At 31.4% G+C, this 26,315-nt stretch overlaps 1 protein-coding gene across 8 annotated transcripts in view; it reads right to left on the bottom strand.

Annotated features, from left to right (window-relative positions):
• Positions 1–202: 202 nt before the first annotated feature.
• The window catches only part of Plp (Pericentrin-like protein), an 85,978-nt gene continuing 59,865 nt past the window's right edge, over positions 203–26,315 (bottom strand). For 4 of the 8 annotated variants that reach the window (XM_065503997.1, XM_065504001.1, XM_065503999.1 and 1 more), the window contains 6 exons: positions 24,683–24,850; positions 22,099–22,293; positions 20,173–20,679; positions 5,134–8,171; positions 4,951–5,061; positions 203–1,006 (listed from right to left, as the gene is read on the bottom strand). In XM_065503997.1, coding sequence (XP_065360069.1) covers positions 721–1,006; positions 4,951–5,061; positions 5,134–8,171; positions 20,173–20,679; positions 22,099–22,293; positions 24,683–24,850 — 4,305 coding nt within the window. In that variant the 3' untranslated portion in view covers positions 203–720. Of the gene's footprint in view, positions 1,007–4,950; positions 5,062–5,133; positions 8,172–19,692; positions 19,774–20,172; positions 20,680–22,098; positions 22,294–24,682; positions 24,851–26,315 lie in introns of those variants that run through there. The other 4 variants (XM_065504000.1, XM_065504002.1, XM_065503998.1 and 1 more) reach the window with 3 other exon arrangements.

The raw sequence follows: 26,315 nt of genomic DNA, 5'->3' as shown, positions 1-26,315 counted from the left end.
TATTATTTTAATGCAGTTTTAACTAGAAATAAAAACAAACAACTTTTCTTTTATAATTTGAACTCATTTTCATTAATTTTATTTTGTTTTTATTTTTACATTTTAATAAATTTTATATGTTTCTTTCATTTGTAAGGCACTTTATTTTCAATATATTTTTTTTTTGAACTAAAATGATAATTAAAAGAAAAACAACTGAAAATTAATCATTATTAAGGTATTATTAATGGTTTTTTTATTATAAAAAAGTTTTCAAATTTAAAACTAAAAAGTAAAAAATACAAATTAAAAACAATAAATAATGAAATTTAAAAAAAATATAAAACTCAATACAATAAAAAAAGGGATTTTAAACACTAAAACTTAAACATACTTAAACATGGTCAACTTAGACTGAGTATACAAACTACAAAATTATGACTTAGGACTGGACTTAAGGGCGAATTTACTCACAAATAAAAAAAGTTTTAACTGGAAATACTGGGTTTTGCAGAATATTAATGTAAACAAATTTAAAATAAAAATAACAATTTACACTTAAAATCTCCATTGATGATTACAAATTAGGTTTTAGAATTTCTTACATTTAATATTTAAAAAAAAGTTCTTAAATTACTATTTGTTATATAAATATGGCTTCAATTACAATTTGAGCATTTTTTGTTTGTTGGTTTTTAAAATAAATTTATAATTTGTGGTTTAGTTTAACTAAAATAATGATTATGTTGTTTTCTTGTGCATTTTGTTTACAGTCACTCGGGGCCATTCAAATGCTGTGGCTGTCGATGTGGAGGATGAGGCTGAGTTGGGCGTACGATTGCCATTCAATAATGTGGGAGTTTTCAAGGGAGCATAATTTCGTTCCAATAACTTCAAAGGACTATTCAGATTTTGTTGCTGATAGAGCAGATGTTGCTGCAGCTGTTGTTGTTGTTGGCCATTCATATGGGGTGTGGGTGAGGTGGAGGTTATAGCTGCACAACTTATGGTCGGTGGTTGGGAACGTCTGTTAAAGGAAATTAATAAAAATATAGAATTAGATAATGTGTAAAAATTTGATAAATAAACAATTTTATTAGAAAAAATCTTTAAAAGTGCTTTAATAAAAGGTGTTTTCTAAATTTTAATTTAATTGCTGGTGTATTTATTTCTAAGATTTTAAAAGCTGATACTAACTTTATTCAATTTTGGTATTTTTATGGTTTTTCTTAAGTTTCACTTGTAAATTCACAGTCACTAATGGTTTTTTGTTTGCTGCAGAGCTTTTTTGAAAAATTTAAAAGAATGTAATAAAAACAAATTTAATTTTAATTAAGAATTCTTAAAAAGTTTTTCTTTAATTTTACTAATAAAGTGATTCTATTGCAAATTTCAGTAGACTTCAATAATTTTTCACTTTCAATATAAAACACCCAATGTCATACTTAGGTCTTAATTCAGAAACACGAAAGGAAAACGATTTTAAAATTTTTGTATGAAAATTACTCAGTTTTCAAATAATTTTTGAGTGTTTTTCATAAAAAAATTTTTAAATTATTTTCCTTTCGTGTTTCTGAATAAGGCCCTTATTAAACTGCCTCAAATAGGTTGTTAGTCATATAGAAACCCTAATAAATTTGTTTTTCAAACATTTGTCTGACAAATAACTGATATATTCAAAGATATCTTGAGTTATTTTATATAACTACAGTTAGAAAAAGTTAGCATGAACTAAAATTTTATAAACCCCGACGACTTTTTCACTTTCAACTTAAAACATCTGATGACAACCAATGAATTTCTCACACATTTAGTCTCATATAAGGCAAAGCGCCTCAAATGGGTTGTCAATCATATTGAAATCTAGTTTTAAAATTATCAGAAACTAAATTACTGACAGGTATCAGACAGAAGTTTTGAATGACTTTCTTAACAATTTGACTCAAGTAAAATATATTTATTTGTTAGAGGGTTAATCTAATGCTTAAGCATGCCTCAAGCCATTTTTTATTTCTAAAACTCATGTAACAGTTGCTAAAATAAAGTACTTAAATTATTTTAAAAGGCATTCAGTTATATTTTCATTTATTGACATTTTTCGATGAGTGCCTTGAGGCATGCTTAATCATTAGAGGGTTAATTATCACAAACTAGCCGAGCGAAAGGTTTCAGGTTTTTTAGATTTCTTCGAAAAATCTGTTGGGTTACTCCAATAACAAAAGAAAATATCAAAATGGTTGTGTTTTGAAAAGAGGGACAATTTTATTTTACACTAGTTGCCTATTGAAAATTGTATTTTTTTCTCTCGCTCTGCAAATCACAACCATTCAAAACTTTTTTGACAACTGTCATTTGTTTCACATATGTAATAATCTGAGCTGTTGGCTTACGAATAGAAAACTAAACATTTTCGTACTTCATTTCAAGAAAATTTAACGAATTTTTTCTTTACAAGAAAATTTTGAAATAACCTTAAGTTTTATTGAAGCATAAACTTAATTAGTTCAGTTCGTAAGGGAAATGAGCTTAGAATTGGATAATAATAAGAGAGATTTTGTTTCTAACAGAAGTTTCGAAAGTATTTTCAGCAAACTCTTCTAAAAAAATCATAAGTTTCCATTGGTATAAAGTAATAGAGATTTATTTCTATAATTATCATAAACTAAACAAGCCAAAGGTTCCAGTTTTATTAGATTTCTTCGAAAATTTAGAGAAAATATTCGATTTTTGAAGCTTACTTCGTTATAATTTAAAAGTCTTGGCTTTCAAATGGAACACGAAACAAATATGAACTACAATTCATGAAAATTTTAATGTTTTTCCTTTAAAATGAAATTTTGAAATAACCCGAGTTGAATTTATATAGTTTTTACCAAATGTAAACTGTTTAGAATCTAATCCGGTTGATTGAGACTGTATTTTGTTAATCTCCGACATTTTTTTTCACTTTTATTTTAAATATTCATATTTCTTGCCATCTATCATCTGATCTATATTGTTTTAAATACATATTCTTGAAAACCATGATTCAAATTAGATTGAAATTCATATCAAACCTTTTTCAGAAAAGATAAACACAAAACAAATGGTATTCATTACAAACAACTCAACTATTGGGTCGATTTCTAAAAAAAAGACTTTGGAAATCAATAGAGGAGTTAGGCTTCATGAAAATTATTTGAAGATGAGATGTTAAACTCATAAACATGGCACTATAGGTAATTTCACACATTTTTGTGGCCAAAACTATAAGGAATCATTGAACAAGGATGAAAATCGGTATACGCGGGTTTTCAAGGTTGCTGCTTTCGAATCTGATGTAAAATTTGTCAAGTTCAAAATGGCGGATCCAATATGGCGGCGTAAAATTTAAAATGTCTTCTGATTTACATGAAAATTGTTATATAGAGGTACTCAAGGTTGCTGGTTTCGAATCTGAGATGAAATTTTTAAAATTCAAAATGGCGGATCCAATATGGCGGCGTAAAATTTAAAATGTCTTCTGATTTACATGAAAATCGGTATGTGGGGATATTCAAGGTTGCTGATTTCGATTCTGAGATGAAATTTTTCAAATTCAAAATGGCGGATCCAAAATGCGGCGTAAAATTTAAAATGTCTTCTGATTTACATGAAAATCAGTATATGGGGATACTCAAGGTTGCTGGTTTCGAATCTGATGTAAAATTTTTCAAATTCAAAATGGCGGATCCAATATGGCGGCGTAAAATTTTAAATGTCTTCTGATTTACATGAAAATCAGTATATGGGGATACTCAAGGATGCTGATTTCGAATCTGAGATGAAAATTTTTCAAATTCAAAATGGCGGATCCAATATGGCGGCGTAAAATTTAAAATGTCTTCTGATTTACATGAAAATCAGTATATGGGGATACTCAAGGATGCTGATTTCGAATCTGATGTAAAATTTTTCAGATTCAAAATGGCGGATCCAATATGGCGGCGTAAAATTTAAAATGTCTTCTGATTTACATGACAATCAGTATATGGGGGTACTCAAGGATGCTGATTTCGAATCTGATGTAAAATTTTTCAGATTCAAAAGGCGGATCCAATATGGCCGGAAATCATCCATCTAACTGAGATATTCTTACAAAAAATTCGAACTTTTTCTTTCACATAACCGGATTCCTCAATCAAAACATTGCCGAATTCAATTTAACCAACAATAAAATTGTAAAAAACACCATTCTTCTTCTTTTATTTTGCGCATCCAACCAAATTTCTGCAATTTCACTATTTTGCAAGCGGAGGCTGCTTACGAAAAATCATATTTCTCAAAAAGTGCAACATGAAATTGACAAATTAAACTCAAAATTCTTCATTTAACACGTTTCTGATTGTTTAAACCCGGCCAAATTCGGCCAATTTTTTAAAAGCTTATTCAAAATTCATTTTTCAGAAAAAATCCTAAAATTAAAGGTTATGTCGGAATTATGAGTTTTTTCGCCAAAAACTATTTTTTTTTACAAAATATTTTTCTTAAACTATTAAGCACTTACTATCACTTTTGTTTTCCATATTTAATTAAAATTTATTTTTGTTTTTTTAACTATTTAAATAAACTTAAAAATTCGACCAAATCACCCTGTATATACTGCTTTCAACACTTTTCTCACAATCAATGACTTTGACCACTTGCTAAGCGGACGCCGTTAATTTTTTACAAAAACAAAACTTGCCGTTATTTGCTTTAATGTTTTCTTTATCAAATGCCAACAACAACAAATGCATTCTTGAAAGTGTAAAAATGACTTTTTGCCTCAAAAATGGGTAAAATTACCTATAGTGCATGGGAGGGACACTGCAGTGTGATAAAGATGACCACCACAGGTATAGTGTGATGAGCAACTTATCAAAACATGATTTACAAATATAAACTGAATTTAAATCGTTTTTAAAAGTTCATAATAATAATAATAACTAATATTCATTATTCTCTACTCACTTTTGTTGCGTTATAGTAAACACTGACTTGGAAACAATCCGTTTGCCAGTATGCCAAATGCGACCAATATACTTCATACGCTGTATGGCAATAATAGCCAAGGCTACAGTCCTGAAAATAAACAAACAAACAAATATAAATATTCCAGTACTATCTCTGCAAATCTCTAAAAGAAAAACTTACTTTAATTTCTTTTTGGGTCTGGTGTTCTGCAACAATTGACCGCCATTGAAAGCGGCCAAAGCCCGTTGCTCACTGTCCTGATAGTTTTGCAGGGAAATCTTTAGGTAACGCTTTTGATACACCAACGCCTTGCGATGCGACTCCACACGTAAATAGCGTCCCAGCAAATGATTGCAACGTTCTTCCAGCTCACTAATATTGGCCGTGCCACTCAATTGAGATTCCAGCTCTTCACACTTTCTTTGCAATTGTCTGCGTTCCTCCACCAAATATTGTACTGTCTCGGCCATTTGTTTGTTTTCTTGAGTATTTTCTGCCAGCAGACTATTGATTTCTTTCATTTTCTGTAGAAATTGTTCGGGTACGCTGGTTTGGCCTTCACGCATGGCCAGATTGGTATTAGCATTGGCCAAGGCCTCGGCTAGTTTGACTTCTCTTTGGGCCGATCGTTCCACATCGAAACGTAGCTGGTTAATGGTTTTGTTGAGACCTTCCTTTTCTGATTCCACAGCATAGAGTTGGGTTTTTAGCTCCTGTATTTCGGCCATTAGTTGGGCATATTCTTTGTGCTGTTTTTCTTTGCGTGTAAAGCGGCGTGTTTCGGCCTCCTGCAGACTGGCTATGCGTGCCTCCAGGGATTCTATCTCTTGGGTTTGTAAAGTTAAACGTTCCTGTAAATGTTCTATTTCCATTTCGGCATTGTCTTTATCTCTGGCCACTTTGTCCATTTCACGTTTAAGTTTCTCACAATAGTCAATTCTTTCGGTTAATTCCTTTTCATAGCGGTTTCTTTCCCTTTCAGTGTTTCTTTGTAAATCAGCTGACCGCTCACGTTCTCTTTCATTTTGGGCAGTTAATAATTTAATTTCACTTCTTAGCCTGTCGGCCAGCTCAGATTCAAAGTCGTTCAGGGATCTGGGCGACTTGCGGGGTGATTCTGTGGGCGATTTCAAAAGTGCAGAATTTCGGCGACTATCGGTCCTTTGCAAAGTGGTTAGTTGTGTCTGCAAACGTTCACATCTTTCTCTTTCTATGTCCAGGTGTTTGTGCAGTTCATCTTCTTGTTCTAAGGCTGATTCCAATCTTTTACGCATAGCCTCTATAATGACCACATCTTGTTCTTGTATTTCTTGCGAATGCTGTTTTTGCATTAACAATTCCTGGCGTATATCCTCAGCATGTTCTCTTTCCACTGAGATTTGTGTTTTCAAAGCTTCCAATTGATTTAGCAATTCTCGTTCGCCGGTAAAGTTTTCATCATCTGTGGTACCGGGATGTTCATTGGCCACGATTTTCTCTTGATGCGAACGATCTAAATTATTCTCCTCTTCACTTTCTATGGCCTTCAAAATATTCGAGTCTAATTGGGCCGAATAGTTCAACTCTTTTTCCACCTGCTGGGCTATTTCATCCACCGAAAACTGTTTGGAGCTATTGTCACTGTTTTGTTGCTTTAATTTCTCCACATCTTGCTGTAAACTAGTGATTTGTAGTTGCAGCTCTGCTATGGTATCCTCGGCTAAGGTTAGTTTCGTGGTTAAAGTCAAAAGCCTCTCATCTTTGATTTTGATTTCATGATTTAATAATTCGATTTGTTTTTTGCGATCCTCATTATCGCGTTGTACATATTTGCATTGTTCATGCGACTCGCTTACCACCAGCAGTTCCTTGCGCAAGTTTTCTCTTTCTTTCATTTCATTTTCGGTATTTTTCAAGATTTTCTCTTCCATTTCTCTTAAACGTTTGATTAGAGTTTCCTCACTTTCCTGGTAGTTTCTTAAATTCTTTTCATTTTTACTGAGTAATTCTGACTTTTCCTTTTTCAATTTCTCTTGTTCGTGCAAAAGATTTTCTATTTCCACAGATTTCTCGAGGAGTTGTTGCTGCAGTTCTTTATTTTTCTTGCATTCGGCTTGCAGGCTCATTATTTCCTTTTGACTATGAGCCAATTCATCCTGAAGATTGGTCAATCTTAGTTGGGAGGATAGTAAATAGTCGGCACTCTTCTCCTTTTCCTTTTCAAGCTCTTGAATCTTTTCTTTAAGTTGATGGATTTCTTGCTGTAAATTCTCTTTGGCCTGGGTCTCCTTATTATCCGTCGTTTGGAAATTATTGGGAGTTTTCAATTTCGAATCTTCGGTCATGGCAGAGAAGTTAATTTGTCTTGGCACTAAAGCGGGGGCAATAGAGGCTTGTGATTGGGCTGAACCCATTAATATGTTGGGATCTTGGAAGTAGTGGGGATGATCAAAGGTATTAACCTGTTGTAAAGTGGTAAAGCCCGACAAATCCTCGGTTCTTTTGTGGGTCAAATTAGCCACCACACCCTTGGAAGTATCCATGGTATTGTGTAAAAAGCCGCCACTACCTTCGGGCAGCAGCAGAGGAGATGTCATGTTATGAGCAGCCGCTCTGCGCACCACATCTGGCTCATCAAACTCAGTTATGGAAACAATATCACTTAGAGTCCTGGCGCTTAATTTTGTGCTAGCCTCTTCCGGTTTCTTGGCTGTACCCAGCGATGAAGCTTGACTTATATCCAATACCGATTGCAATTCCTTTTCTTTGCTCTCCAATTGCTCCTTCAAATGATCAATCTCTTCATTTTTATCAGCCAACATGGTTTCCATTAGATCGGGCAATGCCAATTTATTGATCATTTCATTTTTGATTTTATCCTTTAGCTTTTGATTTTCCAATTGCTTTTGTTTGAGTTCGTTCTCCAATCTTTCAAGGGCACTACGATCGGGTTGATGTTCTACTGCCAGTTCTGCTTCCAAACGATCTATGGCCATTTTACTCTTTTCCAGTTGTTGCTTCATGGTGGCAATTTGTTTGTCACGATTCGACAGAGTTTCACGCAAATTTTGCAATTCATTTTGCACATCATGCAGTCGTATATTCAAATCGGAGGTGTTACAGCGTTGCAGTTCTTCGGCACGTTGACGTTGCTCCTCGAGTCGTGATTGCAAGGCGGAGATGCGCTGAGTTTGTTCGGACATGCGCTCTTGCAAGGACTCACGCTCATGCTGAAGTTCCTAAGAAGAGAGAGAGAGAAAGGAAATAAAGAAATTAATTGGGGAATTTATGATTCTTAAAGTAAAAAAGTAATAAATTTTTATTTGGATTTTGAAAGAAGTCTGGGATACCAAAAGTTAAACAGAATTATAAAGAAAAAATCAGCATATTTGAGCAGAATTTGAATATGAATTCTACTATGGGACGGTTCAATTATGTAATTTTAAATTAGAACTTGTTATGCATCTCCTAATTCAATTAAATCAATTAGAAAATTATAGTTAAGAAAGAGTTTAAAGACCTTTTTCTACTACAAAACCCCAACTATTTCAATTAAGCAAGATACTCCCATTTAATTGATAAGACACTTTACAAACATTTACGATATTAAATTCATGCACAAGAAATGAAGAAAGATGGAGAATAATAATACCATAAAAGATACTCGTTATACTGTATAAAGATATCTTCAAACAACTGACAAACACATGATTTAATTAAAGTTTTTTAAATTGCTGAACTCTTGCAACATTTAAAGGAAATATTCCAACAACGCTTCACCTCCGCCTGCCACACATTGTAAGTGCAAATTTTATTGTAATTCCAAAGATAAACAAAATAATTTCGATATTCATACTTTCCACAGAAGAGTTATTCTAAAGATGTTTTTCTTAGCAAAAATAGCTTTATATTGTACTTATGCATTTAAGCAGCAAAAATATTTACGATTTTTCTCGTTTTTTCAGCATTTATTTTATTTTTTTGTAGTTGTTTTTAATAAACTAAACTCTAGAATAAAAAAAAAATTTAGTGCAGTTGTTTTCAATAAACCAGCATAATAACAGCATCGGGAAGTAAACCATTTCCAAGATAAAGTGGAAAATAAAAAGAACAATTGATGAAAACCTAAGAATATCTAGAAGCTAAACTAAGACTGTGTAAAGACCTACGATTGAAGCTAAACTAAGACTATGTAAAGACCTACTATTGTAGCTAAACTAAGATTATGTAAAGACCTCCGATTGAAGCTAACTTACGGCTAAGATTGAAGCTAAACTAAGACTATATGAAGACCTACAATTGAAGCTATTCCAGGACTATATAAAGACCTAAGTTTGAAGCAATTCCAGGACTATATAAACCCCTTAAACTTAAGGCTAAGATTGAAGATATTCCAGGACTATATAAAGACCTACGATTGAAGATAACTTAAGGCTAAGTTTGAAGCTATTCCAGGACTATATAAAGACCTACGATTGAAGCTATTCCAGGACTATATAAACCCCTACGATTGAAGATAACTTAAGGCTAAGATTGAAGCTATTCCGGGAATATATAAAGACCTAAGTTTGAAGCTATTCCAGGATTATATAAATTGAAGCTATTCCAGGACTATATAAAGACCTAAGTTTGAAGATAGCTTAAGGCTAAGATTGAAGCTATTCCAGGACTATATGAAGACCTAAGTTTGAAGATAGCTTAAGGCTAAGATTGAAGCTATTCCAGGACTATATAAAGACCTAAGTTTGAAGATAGCTTAAGGCTAAGATTGAAGCTATTCCAGGACTATATAAAGACCTACGTTTGAAGCTATTCCAGGACTATATAAACCCCTACGATTGAAGCTATTGCAGGACTATATAAAGACCTACGATTGAAGATAACTTAAGGCTAAGTTTGAAGCTATTCCAGGACTATATAAAGACCTACGATTGAAGCTATTCCAAAACTATATAAAGACCTACCATTGAAGATAAGTTAAGGCTTAGATTGAAGCTAAACTAAGACTACATAAAGACCTACGATTGAAGCTATTCCAGGACTATATAAATACCTAATATTGAAGCTAAACTAAGACTATGTAAAGACCTACGATTGAAGCTAAGTTAAGGCTAAGATTAAAGCTAAACTATGACAATCTAAAGACATACGATTGAAGCTATTCCAGGACTATATAAAAGATAAGTTAGGTCTAAGTTTGAAGCTAAACTAAGACAATCTAAAGACCTACGATTGAAGCTATTCCAGGGCTATATAAAGACCTAAGATTGAAGATAAGTTAAGGCTATGATTGAAGCTAAACTAAGATAATCTAAAGGCCTACGATTGAAGCTATTCCATGACTAAAGACCTACCATTGAAGCTATTCCAGGACTTAGGCTTAAATTGAAGCTAAACTAAGACTACGTAAAGACCTATGATTGAAGCTAAGGACTATATAAATACTTACGATAGATGCAAAACTGAGACTATATAATAACTTACGATTGGACATAAAATAAGACTTCCCAAATGGTTACAAAATCTGTTAGGGATCTAGAAAATATGCGGCGTGATTCTATAGATAACTATAAGAACAAAGAATTTCTGTATCAATTTTAAATTTCTGTTGGAAATGGTATAACATTCTATACTACAAGACCAGTCACCGCTCCATACTCATTCAATTGAAAACAATTCAATCAGTGTTGTCGTTCTGTGGTATGTATAAATGTAATATAATCAAGATACACTCATATGCTTGAACACTTGTTCATACCCATATACTATAGACTCATCAAATGTCATGAACCCCATGGTGACTGATATTGCACTTTAGTGCAAAATAACACCACAGATTTGTGATGTTCAGCTAGTTTCTTGTTTTTTTTTTAAGGTTTTATTCTGTTATATATTAGTTTAGTTTGAAGTTATTTTTTTTTTGTTTTATGGTAAAAAATAATAAAACAAAAGGCATCTTCTTTCATATCTGACAACAGGAAGTGTAAGGAGAAAACTCTTTAATAGAGTTTAAACAAAAAAGGCTTAAGGAAAAAAAGGATGAAATGGAAGCAGTATTTGTAACAATATCCTTGACAAATTAACAATATTGAGTGTTTTGCTTAAACATATTGTTTTTAAACATAATGAACAATATAAAATAATAAATTTATCGATTGAGCAACGTTGCTGATTAAGCAGAAAAGTGAAACCAGAACGACTTAACACTTGAGTTCTAATCATGGAACCCTAACACACGGTTTTCCTTAAAACTTTTAACCCAAGTATTATTTGATTTTTTTTATCAAGTTACCTTTGAAAAGTAAAGTTGGAAAAATAATCAAAGGTCTGCCGTCAAACTGATTCCAATGTTATTAAACAGTATCGGGTGAACTTGTCCATTGATATAAAACCTGGTTCAGGTAGAAGAAATGGTCCACATGATGTTTCTAAAGTCAATAAATAGAAAACATTTTCAAAAGAGCTCCCAACACAGCCGGTAGCAAAACACTCCAGTTAGCTCAGTACTCGGACTATTTGATACGAAAAGTTAAAGCCAATGCAGGTTTAAAAACATACAAGGCTCAAAAAGTTCCTGACAGAAACGCTGCTAAAAATTTAGAGGCCAAAGACAGATCGCGGAAACTGAAGTATAATGGATGACGAAACGTATGTTCTATAAAATTTTTCGCAGCTTCCGGGTCAATATTTTTATGTTGCTGATGGTCGAGGGAATGTTGTAGATAAGTTTATGACCCAAAAGCAGAAAATTTTTACAAAAAGTTCTTGATATGGCAAGCAATATACAGTTGCAGCAACAAAACCCAAATTGGTCCCACAAAAAGTTGGAAAAACAATCAAAGGTCTGGCGTCAAACTGATTCCAATGTTATTAAACAGTATCGGGAGAACATGTCTGTTTCTAAAGCCAATTTCCAAAGTTGCTTTTTCATTTTTTGGAAAAAAAAATGTTCGTTATTTTAAATTTAAATTTTTTTTTTTTGGTGAAAAAAAATCGGTTTAAAAAATATTTTTCCGATTTTGACCCATTGTAGGTCCAACTTACTATATTTTTACATACGTCGTTGCAAAGATCTTTGAAATATCTATCATTAGATATCCATATTGTCTATACTAATGACTTAGTAATCCAGATATAGGTCAAAAATCAAGGTTGTCCTGGTTTTTTCCTCATATCTCAGCCATTTGTGGACCGATTTTGCTGATTTTAAATAGGAAACTTCTCAAAAGCATGTCTGACAGACAGACATGGCTTAATCGACTCCGCTATCTATTAGGATCCAGAATATATATACTTTATAGGGTCGCAAAATTATATTGTGGAAATTACAAACGGAAAGACAAACTTAAATATACCCTTCTCGCGAAGGTGGAGGATATAAAAAAAGGATGCTTCCATTCATTAGACTTCTTAATGTGTCTAGTTATTTTTTGCCTGATTTGGCATCCTGTCGCTATGGTAAGCAAGGTCTTGAGTGGTACAAGAATAATAATATGGTATAGGCAAATCCTCCAAACTGAAAGGAGCTAAGGCCAGTAGAGAGATATTGGGCTCTTGTTAAAAGAGAATTGAAGAGTACAAAAAAAGGTGTTCAAAAGTGTGGTAGAGGCAGATGGCAGAAGCACTATAAAAACCTTAAATGAAGGGATTCATAAATTCATAACTATTGATTAGAACTATAAAAATAATATTTTTTTTAAGTTGTAATAATAAATTCAATCAAATAAAAAAGAAATCAAAACTGTAGGTTGAGTGGTAAGTGGTGAATGAGGGTATATATTATTGATCCTTATGAAATTCTAAGTCGATTGAGCTATATCCGTCTGTCTGTCTGTGTAAAACACACTCACGGTCAAAATAGACAACGAAAGTTGGTAAACTTGCAAGAAAAATGTTTATTGTTCTCCTAAGCAGTTTGGTATTGAAAATCAGCAAAATCGGTTCAGAGGAACCAGAGTTATGAACCAAAATCTAAGACAACCTAAAAAAAAACTTGATAATTTTAAAATTGTTTTTGTTATTTGTGCAAATATATTGCAGATAATACCATCAAATTTTACACACGTTATTTTTATGTTAAAAGGACTAACTCTGTTAAAAATTATAAGAATCGGTTCATGATTTCTCCTAGCGCCCATACAAATTTCTTCCCGAAATATGGTTATATGGTCTGTAAATTCCTACCAAATTGCAAAATTCAGGAAAAATAATCATAGCTCCCCTATAAGGCCCATTTCCGAAAAATATATTAACCTTAACAAATATTTAAAACAAATCGATATTGAAATGAAATTACGCACAGATCAGTAATTTTTATCCAGCAATCATACTACTGGATTTTGTGAATATCGGCCCATATTTAACCATAGCTCCCATATAAGGTCTACTCCCGAAAATCACCAAAATCCTTATAAATTTCTTACAAATATAGTTATCAGGTTGAAATTCGAAACAAATTTGTTCAATATATACAAAAATCGATGTATCGAATTTTACGATGATAGGTCCAATAATTGGTTATAGCTCCCATATAAGTCCAACAACCCAATATTTTGAAATTTGTCTACCCTTTTTTATACTCTGTTTCTTCACTTGAGGTTAAAAAGGAAAATTTTTGATCCAAACGTTCTAATAGGAATTTCAATTATAAATTGCTTAATTAGATAAAACTTTTTTGTACTTTTGAAATAAAATATCTTCTGCGTAAACTAGGCTTTCTAACAATTGTTAAGTATATTATTTCAGTTGTTATACCATCATATTTAGGTGGAGGGTATTTAAGATTCGGCACGGCCGAATATAGTACTCTTACTTGTTTATTAGCATTTATTTATGTTACGATTTTTTCGATCTCACTCCTTATAAAGAATATAAAAATATCATTTAAGATATTTAATATTTAACTTTTTAATATATTTTCAAAAGAAACCCGTTTCATACACATACAAAGGATTTTCTTTTAAAACTGGAGATTCTAATTTAATTTAGATCTAAACTAATTTTACTTTAAAACTTCTGAAACTCTTAAGAGTTTGAAAATCATGTTGTAATATCTAAATATTTATATTTAAACGAGAAGAAAAACGAACGTGTTAATGTTAAAAGTGTTACATGATAGAAAACAAATGTTACAATACGATTTCAAGATAAAATCTCAACGAAATCCAATATCAAACAACAAATCATTATTCCAGAAAACAAACAAATCGATTGTGTGTGTTTATAAAATTTCAAAAGATTTCATCCCATTTGTTTAAAGGGAAACATTTTCTTTTTTTCACATTTACGCAACGGAATTAAAATAAACAATTTCATTACATGAATGGAATAATTATTGTGTAATTTCCATTAAAATAAATACGAGCTAAATTCAAATGAATAAAAAATAATTTTCTCATAATACAACAAATTTGGGTTAAAATTTTATGTTGCTGTTGGCTGCATAATTATAATGTGGAAATGTATCCATCCCTACACAGAAGATATTTTTATGCGTTCCCATTACGAAAATATACTACACACACATTTGCGCATAATATTTCTGAAAATATGGATGAATGACGACTGGGCGCTGAGAACAATGTTGCAAATAGAAAAAAAAAGAAACATAAGAAGTGGCTACACGAAATAATTTTAAGGAGAAAAAATACTAAATTTCCCGTCTCTTAACTAAAAAGGCAACACTGCTCCTGTCAACAGGCATCTATCTGTCAGTTGGCTCCTGTCAAAATTTGAACAAGCTGCTTCATTTAGTTTGTGTTTGACAGCCATTGAAAGCATGACTTGAGGAGTAAATGGAAACAATTGAATACTATGTTATCATCTGGAACTACAATTTCAATGGCGAAAAAGTGGTTTACTGAATTTCGAAATTTTCATTTGCAAATCTAATTACTTAGAAGCCAAGCCCTTTAATAAATAATTGTATTTATCATAATAAATTTTTGTTAAATTTTCTTTGTGTCCTCACTTTATGTATGACGCAATTAATGCTCTGGGAACTTTTGCTCTAGATGAAAGTGTAAATTTGAAAATTATCAACAAAACATCACATTAAATTTTGATATCATAAAACTACTAGTACCAGTACGTCCCATATAGACAAAACAACCGCCAATTTTCTCTCTTCATACATATTATTTATTATTATTATTTTTTTTCTTTTAAGTCTAAAAAGCATAATTTATAAACAGGCCGTACATTAAATAATAAAAAATAAACACAAAAACATTTATTTATAGTTTAATATAGTAAATGCAAAAAAAAAAGAATCAACAACGATATAGAAACAATATACAGTGCCTCACATAAGTATACGAATTTTGTTTTACTATGAAAAGAAACGCGATTTTATACATGATGACATTAAAAATTTATCAATACATGTCATTAACAATTGAAATTGATTTCAGGCTGTTCTTCACGAAGATCATTCTGGACTACTCGACTTACGTGTCAAAGTCTAAAAGTGGCGACACATTTAAATATGACTGCTACATAAAAGCAGCTGAAGAAACGATTAGGTACAGAGAGCAGAGGCGAATCGATTGGATCTCCAATGATTCCTGGAGTCTTATTAGCGACAAAAAACAGCTAACAAATATTTTTTCCGATTTTGACCCATTGTAGGTCCAATTTACTATAGTCTTATATTCGTCATTGCAAAGGTCTTTGAAATATCTATCATTAGATATCTATATTGTCTATATTAATGACTTAGTAATCCAGATATAGGTCAAAAATCGAGGTTGTCCTGGTTTTTTCCTTATATCTCAGACATTTGTGGCCGATTTTCTCGATTTTAAATAGCAACCGAGCCGGAAGATACATATTGATGTATGAATCATGTACGTTATTTGGGGGCTTCAGAAAGTTGATTTCAACAGACAGACGGACATGGCTTAATCGACTCCGCTATCTTGACAACATTGCCTCGGAACTACTGAAGGTTGATCCCTTGGTGCACATATTCTCCTCCCACTTATACGCGAATTTTGGACAACTGAAACGCTGCCACCTGAATTAAAAGAAGGTCCTCCCCAAAAATGGTTACTTATCGCAGTGCAAGAACTGGAGAGGAAAGTTAACATGTCCTCTCCAGTTCTAGCACCTAACTTAAGGCAAGAGTAAGCAGGATTTAGAGCTAGAAGTTCAGGTCTGTGTTCTCTCGCCTTTACTGTTCTCCCATTCTAACTATGGTAATCCAATAGATACTCCTAACATAGGGTAATAATAATGAACATGTTAAACGGAAATTCAAACAAAAAATGCCTATACTTTTGTGAGAAACCTGAAGCGAACTTTCATGGATTTTATCGCAGTTTCTTCGAAGTGGTAAAGGTTTATGTAACTTCTTTTTCTATTTTCTAAAAAAAATAAAGAGCAATAGAATGTTATTCCTAGATTTTAAAAAATCCTTTTGTAACTATTGTTAGATAAAAAATTCGTATACTTGTGAGAGACACTGTATGTAGTGTGCATACAGAAATTCACATAGAGCGGAAACTAGAAATAAACTCAAACAAAACAATTACTCGAAAAAATCACACATTGTTTTTGTTTTCATATAGTTTTTTTACTAATCACCACTCAGATTTTTTACAACTGAGTTAGGGTTTGACAGGATAGTTTTCTATCTATGTGTATTTATCTGAAACTAATCATTTGAAAATGTTTTTACTATTATTGACAAGTAACTGATATCTTTCAATATTAAACCACTTTTTCAAATCAGTGATTTGTATTAAATATTAAATTTCATAACTTAAAGTGTCATTTTATTATAGTTTTCTTTTTAATTTAAAAAATGTAAACGGTGATAATATGAAGTGCCTCGATAAAAAAAAGTAAGCTTGGCTACCGAGAAATGGTTAAAAGGTAACGGTAACGTGAATTTGGATTATTTCGGTAACGGTAGCTTAGCGGTAACGGTAATTTCAAGCAGACTTAAATAATTAAAAAAGTTCACAAAAATTAAAAATTAGTCGTTTAGGTGTTTACATTTTAAATTCTCTATATTTTAATAAAATCAAAAATTTGTATTTTCATAAATAAGCGTTATTTAAATTGTAGAATAGCGGTAAAGCTATTTACATTTTAAAAAGTTTGGTCAGACACTGACCAATCATTTCAATAGGAAATATTTAAGAAATTAATTGATTTTGTTGATTTTAAAATAAATAGGTACTAAAAAAGTACCAAATAAAAAAAAAATATTAAATTTAGTACAATTTTGAATAAGCTTTAAGATTATGTTTCCAATACAATTCGGTACTAAAAAAAATTTTATAAAGTTAAAATTTTTAAATTTATGTTGTTATTTTTGCTATATTTGTTAAGAAGCTTTAGACTTAGAATTACATTTAAATGGTACCAAACAAAAACTAACAAAACCATAAATTAAGTAATTTTTCTAGTAATATTTGTCTCCCTTTTAGGTTAATGTAATGTCAACTCTCTTACTTATATTTGAAATTTAAATTTTGTACAAGTTTTTATATAAAAATGTGATAGACTTTTAATTTCATATAGAATTTTTCAATGTTTTTAAAAATCTTGAAAAAGCACCAAAAGTTGGCACACTGATTGATCATCGAAGCTTATGGTGAATGTGTTCCATCGGTTTCAATGTGCGAGAGATGATGACGACACGAAGACAAATCTTTCCCACGACAATTCGATCTCCGCTTCATAACGACCCGAATCATACTCGGTCAAAGATTGTCAAACTCAGCGACAGCTGTACAAACCGAAAAAACTATCGGCCACAGTCGAACTGTTACAACAACAACAACACGGAAGACAATGATCGCACAGGCCAGCCAAAAAAGTTTGAAGACCAAAGGCCCAACTATAATAGGCATACACTAGCTTAAGTCAGCTTAAGCAACTGTGCGAAACATATAAAATGTATGTGACAAACTATAATGTACTTAAGTGAGTTTCGTCAAGTTTCGTAAAATTTTGTTTGCTTATTTTATACAAAGAAAATAGAGAAATAAATGAAAAGGATGAAGAAAATTAATTTATTTTGATAAAATAATAAGGAATACGTATTTTTTTAATTGCATGTTGCACATAAATGTGCAAATGCACGTAAGTACATTATGGGCATCTAAAATTTTCTTCGGATTTCCTTAAGAATTTGACAGACTTTTCGTTCGGTTTTGACAATACCTTAAGCTAGCTTATGCATATTATAGTTGGGCCTCAAGGATTGGAATCATTATTCCATGACGATTATTGTCAAACTCAACAAGAGCTTGTAAAATCATTGGGAGCTACTCCAGCAGCAATCTCAAAACAGCAGTTTCAAAACGCAGCAAGATTCACCCAAAAGCTGGGAAATTGGCTACCATACCTTGAAAGACGATTTTGCACGTACAAAATGATGCTTGAACGCTATAAAAGAAAATCATTTTTGCACCGAATCATAACTTGCGATGAAAAATGGATCCATTATGATAACTCGAAGCCTAAGAGATCATATGTGAAGCCCGGCCAACCTGCCGAATCGACACCAAGATCAGGATGGAGCAACAGGCTTAATGCCTTCTGGTCCCGCATAGACCGTTCCGTCCTCAACTTATGCCCAGCATGTGGTCAAGGTCCTCAAGAATCCCAGATTTTGAAGTGAAGTGGTTGGGAAGTTTTGCTTCACTCGCTTTTGTCCACCCTTGCCCCGTCCGACTACTATTTGTTATGATCGATGCAAAACTCTCTCTTTGGGATACGCTTCACTTTAGAACAGAGTATTCGAAATTGTCTTGATTCGTTCTTTGGCGCGGAATTCATATATTGCCAGAAAGATAACAAAATGTCATAGCTAATAATGGCCAATACTTTGAATAAATTTATATTATAAAAATCACCCAATATGAACCTGAATCTTTCTACAAACTTTTGTGAAAATTGGTCTATAATTGATCCTACCCCCCCATATAGGGATTATATCAGAAAAATATTGTATTTTCACATTGATGGTGGGTATACAAGATTCGGCACAACCGTATATACATAACTCTCTTACTTATTGTAATTTTTTTGTAGTCGAATTACTAAAAAATACCGTTTTAGTTCAAAGCGGCACAACTCTAGTTTCTATGAACATACAAATCATCCAAAAAATTGTCTATAAACATAAAAACTAATCCAAAATCTTATATAAACATAAAAAATCTTCGAACACTTAATATAAACATATAAAATTATCCAGAAAAAACTACAACTACTTAAAAAAAAACTCCCAAACTATTCTATAAACATAGAAAATCATTTAAAATCTTCTATGAACATAGAAAATCTTTAACAATTTTCAACATCATACTATTCATTCTATTTCGAATATTATTTTAAAAATGGTTTTTCTCACTATTTTGTCATATTTTTCTAATTTTTTTTTCACTTTCACTAAAATTTAATTTATTGATGTCATTTATAAGTTAAAGGTAAAATTAGAAAATACATATTTAAATACACCTATTTGCATTTTGAATATTTGACGCTATTTTAAACAAATATTCAATGAGTAAATGTCAAAACATCTTAATAAACAAAAAGAACAAAATTTTTGGCAAACAAATTTCAATTATACTATTTAAAAAACACCAAACAATTGACATTAACAAAAGCTGCGTCTACAAAATAAAAAAAAACCTTCAAAAACACTTTAATAATAATTAAAATAATAAAATTTTGGAATTGAACTTGAATATTTAAGAATTATCGTACAAGAGGAAGGAAAATTATCATTAAACTTACCCTGAACGGGCTCATTTTGAAAGTTACATGTTTTTGCAACATTAGGCAAGATCTCGGAAAAAAACACTTAAATTATGTTTGAATTCACATGATGCATAATAATATTATCAAGAAGTTTGATTGTTAAAATAAACATTAAAAAGTCTTTAACAAAAACACACTTGTTAAGAAATTATTGAATTGTTATTAATTGAATTAAATAATACAAAAATTAAATTAGCTGCTTACTAAACAAAGTTCTATGAGATACTAAAAATGTTTCCAACACAATTGTTTGTATACAGACTGTGAATGAAAATAATGGGGATGCAGAGAATTTAAATTGATCACTGCTGTTTATAATATTAAACAGCATCATATAAAGCTAAAGCTTGTGCTATAAAAACAGCTTTCATTATTTTAAAATTCGAATAGCCAAGACTTTTACCCTTAAAGAAATTTCACCTTAAAGCTAAAAAAAGTTCTAAATTCTGTACTCACCACACATGCTGTTCTCATTTGTTGTATTTGCATTTCCAAGTCTCTTATACGTTTAACAGCAGCCTCTTCTACTCTCGAGTGTTTAGACAATTTATCCACCACTCTTTGTACACCCTCCATGGTAAGAGAATGTTGTCTGGGCGATGGATGTACCGGTGAACCCTGTGGCGGTGTTACTATTGTGGTTAATAATGATTGTGTTGCCTTGCCAGCACCATGCACTGAAACATCTTCGGTTATACTCAAACTGCAGGAATTTGTATTTGAATGTATGGCCTCTAAGTTTTTGGTTTTTTGTTCCAGGGTATTTTCAATGTCACGCAATTGTTCCACCACTTGATCCATAATGATACTTTGTTCGGCAGAGGGACGTATATTTTGTAATTTTTCTTCTAGCTGATTGATGCGCAACTGATAGCTTTGTTCGATTTCGGTTTTAAGACTTTGTACTTCACTTTGGAGGGTTTCATTGGAGCGGGATTGTGTGTTGACGAACTCCTCCAATTGCTGGAAAGAAATAATAGGAAAGAGTTAACAAATTGTTGGTAACTTAGAACATAAAGAGAAAACTGATAATTTTTCTATAAGATCCAGACACTGATCAGTCACTGACTTCAACTTTTCTATAGGAAAAGTCCAAAGTCAGTCACTGACTTTAAGTTTTCTATAGGAAAAGTTCAAAGTCAGTCACTGACTTCAAGTTTTCTATAGGAAAAGTTCAAAGTCAGTCACTGACTTCAAGTTTTCTATAGGAAAAGTTCAAAGTCAGTCACTGACTTCAAGTTTTCTATAGGAAAAGTTCAAAGTCAGTCACTGACTTCAAGTTTTCTATAGGAAATAAGTCAAAGTCAGTCACTGACTTCAACTATTCTATAGGAAATAAGTCAAAGTCAGTCACTGACTTCATCTATTCTATAGGAAATAAGTGAAAGTCAGTCACTGACTTCAACTATTCTATAGGAAATAAGTGAAAGTCAGTCACTGACTTCAACTTTTCTATAGGAAATAAGTGAAAGTCAGTCACTGACTTCAACTTTTCTATAGGAAATAAGTGAAAGTCAGTCACTGACTTCAACTTTTCTATAGGAAATAAGTGAAAGTCAGTCACTGACTTCAACTTTTCTATAGGAAATAAGTGAAAGTCAGTCACTGACTTCAACTTTTCTATAGGAAATAAGTGAAAGTCAGTCACTGACTTCAAGTTTTCTATAGGAAAAGTTCAAAGTCAGTCACTGACTTCAAGTTTTCTATAGGAAAAGTTCAAAGTCAGTCACTGACTTCAAGTTTTCTATAGGAAAAGTTCAAAGTCAGTCACTGACTTCAAGTTTTCTATAGGAAAAGTTCAAAGTCAGACACTGAAACTCAGTCAGAAAATTCAGTCAGACACTGACCACAACATTTCTATAGGAAAATTTAAGTCAGACATTAACCTCAAGTTTTTCCACTGACCTCAACTTTTATTTAGGAAAAGTTCAAAGTCAGACACTGACCTCAACTTTTCTATAGGAAAAGTTCAAAGTCAGTCACTGACTTCAAGTTTTCTGTAGGAAAAGTTCAAAGTCAGTCACTGACTTCAAGTTTTCTATAGGAAAAGTTCAAAGTCAGTCACTGACTTCAAGTTTTCTATAGGAAAAGTTCAAAGTCAGTCACTGACTTCAAGTTTTCTATAGGAAAAGTTCAAAGTCAGTCACTGACTTCAAGTTTTCTATAGGAAAAGTTCAAAGTCAGTCACTGACTTCAAGTTTTCTATAGGAAAAGTTCAAAGTCAGTCACTGACTTCAAGTTTTCTATAGGAAAAGCTCAAAGTCAGTCACTGACTTCAACTTTTCTATAGGAAAAGTTCAAAGTCAGCCACTGACTTCAACTTTTTCTATAGGAAAGGTTCAAAGTCAGACTCGGACCAACAACTCTAGCAAATTTACTTACCTTAACCTTTTCCGCCATAACATGTTCATTGAGTGCTTTTGTTTCCACCTGGTTCTCCAAATCCGATATTATTTCACGCAACACAAAGATCTTATCGATGGAAGCTTTCAACTCAACCTCAAATTTATCACGTTTACTGGTGGATTCTTGCAGCTTTTGGGTCAAGTCACGTATTTGGGTTTCTAAATGCTCAACCTAAAGATAAATGGTGAAAGAAAACAATTTGAAATATTTCATTTTGCATTAAAAAAATAAAAACATATTTCAAAACAATTTCGATTAGTGGCTAAACTTACATTTAGTTTAAAAACTTTTGATTGTTTTTTTTATTGTAGCGTGCAAAAACAAAATTTTGTTAGTTAAAGAAAAATAAATTTGTTGTTAGTGCTTTAGTTTTAAACACCAAATATTTAAATGAAATCAAAATTAGAAAGAAATATTAAAACTTAGAAAGAATAAAAGAAATGACAAAGAAAAATTAAAAAAACGAAAATGTATTCCCTTGGTAATAAATAGAGGGGCTACTAGTTATATATGTTTTGAATATTTTAGACCACCATAAAGGCAGGGAGCATTTACTGTATGAAAACAAATTTTGTGTGTATTATTTTTAACCTTGAATTCGTTACATTCAAAATGAAACAAAGAAAATTTTAAATGTTTCCTCCAAATATCGAAAAGATTATGTGTGAAATATTTACAGCAGGTGTTGTTAATATTCTTTGTATTTTTTCTGTTTATTTATCTATTTATTTATTTGTATTAACTTAAATGTTTATAATTATAAGAGTATTAGCAAAATATCAAATAAAAACATAAATATTTAGTAAATTAACCAAAACAAATTGAAAAAAGTCATAAAATTAAACATGCAAAATTAAGTAAATAAAAGATCATACAATTCGTTTAAAACTTAATATTTTAGAAATAATAATAAAAGAGCTTAAAAGCACACAATTATTGAATTAGTTTAGCACTATTCAGATTAATTATAATCTTGAATAGTCTGCAGTTTTTATTGAAAATCTAATTGAGCTAAATTAGAGAAAAATAAAAAATGTAACTTTTAAAATAACTTTCAACAAGCTGAACATATTTCAATATAGAAAAGTTTTGCTCAGAGTCTGACCTAAATTTTTCTATAGAAAAGTTTTGCTCAGAGTCTGACCTAAATTTTTCTATAGAAAAGTTTTGCTCAGAGTCTGACCTAAATTTTTCTATAGAAAAGTTTTGCTCAGAGTCTGACCTAAATTTTTCTATAAAAAAGTTTTGCTCAGAGTCTGACCTAAATTTTTCTATAGAAAAGTTTTGCTCAGAGTCTGACCTAAATTTTTCTATAGAAAAGTTTTGCTCAGAGTCTGACCTAAATTTTTCTATAGAAAAGTTTTGCTCAGAGTCTGACCTAAATTTTTCTATAGAAAAGTTTTGCTCAGAGTCTGACCTAAATTTTTCTATAGAAAAGTTTTGCTCAGAGTCTGACCTAAATTTTTCTATAGAAAAGTTTTGCTCAGAGTCTGACCTAAATTTTTCTATAGAAAAGTTTTGCTCAAAGTCTGACCTAAATTTTTCTATAGAAAAGTTTTGCTCAGAGTCTGACCTAAATTTTTCTATAGAAAAGTTTTGCTCAGAGTCTGACCTAAATTTTTCTATAGAAAAGTTTTGCTCAGAGTCTGACCTAAATTTTTCTATAGAAAAGTTTTGCTCAGAGTCTGACCTAAATTTTTCTATAGAAAAATTGAGATCAGACTCTGACCAAAACTTTTCTATAGAAAAATTGAGGTCAGACTCTGACCAAAACTTTTCTATAGAAAAATTGAGGTCAGACTCTGACCAAAACTTTTCTATAGAAAAATTGAGGTCAGAGTCTGACCTCAATTTTTCTATAGAAAAGTTTTGGTCAGAGTCTGTACACATTTTTCAATAGAAATGTTTTGGCTTAGAACATTAAGTTTATATAAAAAGCTACTTCTACAAAAGCTTTCAAATATTGTATTTTATAAAAAACGTACTACCATAAAGCTTTCGTAAATAATTACTGTGCTTTTTAGTCTGTAACAAATATTTGAAGGTGCTTTTAAGCTTAACAAAAGAAAATTTATACAAAAGCAATAAAAATATATAAAATCAAAGAAAAAATAATTGAATCATTTAAAGAAAGTATATAAAAATGTACGTAAAAACTTAAAAAATTTTAACAGTAAAACACTTTGCTTAAAATATTGAAAAACTTGCCAGAAATGAGTTTAATTCTCTAAACAAATTATATGAAAGTTTCTACAAAACTTAATGCAAAGCTTTACAAAATCAGCATTTTAATAACTTAAAACTAAACCAATTATAAAAATCATCACCAAACCAAATAATAATTTGTTTTTCAAATAAAAATCAAACTCAAATCAAAAGTAGAAAAGAAATTCAAATCCATAACCAAAAAAAAAATTAAGAATCCATCCCATTATAAATGAAAGAAAAAAAATATAGAAAACAAAAACAATCAATAAAGAACCAAAGAACGAAAAGTTGCATTAAACCATAAAATTGAAGTCTGAAGTACAAGTAAAGAAGATTTGAATTTAAAACTCACCTCCTCAGAGGCATTGGCATAGGAGCTGCGTTCTTTTTCTTTATCCCGGAGTTGTGCTTTAAGATTTTCGATTTCCTTCATAAACTCATCACGCTCTTGTTCACGTTCGGCTGCCTGTTCATCCAGAAATTGACGAGTGGCCTTCAATTGTTTGTCGGCCGTTATAATCTGAGATTATGGTGGTTTAACAAGGAAGTTTTGTTTTTAAATTTTGTTACAAAAATAATCAAGAATATGTTCATAAAATAATAAATAGTTAATAAAGCCTAGAGTAATTATAAATAAACTTAACCAATATAAATATTTAGAAACTAAAAATGGACTTTATACAAATAAGAACCTTTTAAATAACTTATGTCGGAATTAATTTAAAAACTATTTACAACGTTCCCTTAGATATTTAAAATCAGAAATGTTTGCCACAGGAAAATGTGATATAGGAAAAGTTCAAAGTCAGACATTGACTTCAATTTTTCTATAGGAAAAGTTCAGAGTCAGACACTCACCTCAACTTTTCAATAGGAAAAGTTCAAAGTCAGACACTGACCTCAATTTTTCAATAGGAAAAGTTCAATGTCAGACACTGACCTCAACTTTTCTATAGGAAAAGTTCAAAGTCAGACACTGAAACTCAACTTATCTATAGGAAAATTCAAAGTCAGACACTGACCACAACATTTCTATAGGAAAATTTAAGTCAGACATTAACCTCAACTTTTCTAAAGGAAAAGTTCAAGTTTTTCCACTGACCTCAACTTTTATTTAGGAAAAGTTCAAAGTCAGACACTGACCTCAACTTTTCTACAAGAAAAGTTCAAAGTCAGACACTGACCTCGACTTTTCAATAGGAAAAGTTCAAAGTCAGACACTGACCTCGACTTTTCAATAGGAAAAGTTCAATGTCAGACACTGACCTCAACCTTTCTATAGGAAAAGTTCAAAGTCAGACGCTGACTTCAACATTTCTATAGTAAAATTTCAAAGTCAGACGCTGACTTCAACATTTCTATAGGAAAATTTCAAAGTCAGATACTGACCTTAAGTTTTCTATACGAAAAGTTCAAAGTCAGACACTGACCTCAACTTTTCAATAGGAAAAGTTCAATGTCAGACACTGACCTCAACCTTTCTATAGAAAAAATTCAAAGTCAGACGCTGACTTTAACTTTTTCTATAGGAAAGGTTCAAAGTCAGACACTGACTTTAACTTTTTCTATAGGAAAAGTTCAAAGTCAGACTCTGACTTCAACATTTCTATAGGAAAAGTTCAAAGTCAGACTCTGACTTCAACATTTCTATAGGAAAATTTCAAAGTCAGACGCTGACTTCAACATTTCTATAGGAAAATTTCAAAGTCAGATACTGACCTTAAGTTTTCTATACGAAAAGTTCAAAGTCAGACACTGACCTCAACTTTGCTATAGGAAAAGTTCAAAGTCAGATACTGACCTCAACTTTTCTACAGAAAAAGTTAATCGTCTGAGAGCAGCAAAAAGTACGATGCCTTTTCAAAAGGAAAATAAGCTCAGAATGTGATATATCTTTTATAGGAATATAAACCCAAAAAGTCATCACAGATAATTTAACTTCTAAAGTTTTATATATCAATTTATATCTCCAAACTACAATTGTT

The sequence above is a fragment of the Calliphora vicina genome, chromosome 3 (genome assembly GCF_958450345.1).
Source record: "Calliphora vicina chromosome 3, idCalVici1.1, whole genome shotgun sequence".
Lineage (NCBI taxonomy): Eukaryota > Metazoa > Arthropoda > Insecta > Diptera > Calliphoridae > Calliphora > Calliphora vicina.
The sequence above is the reverse complement of the archived record's forward strand: the minus strand, read 5'-3'. Positions and strand labels throughout refer to the sequence as shown.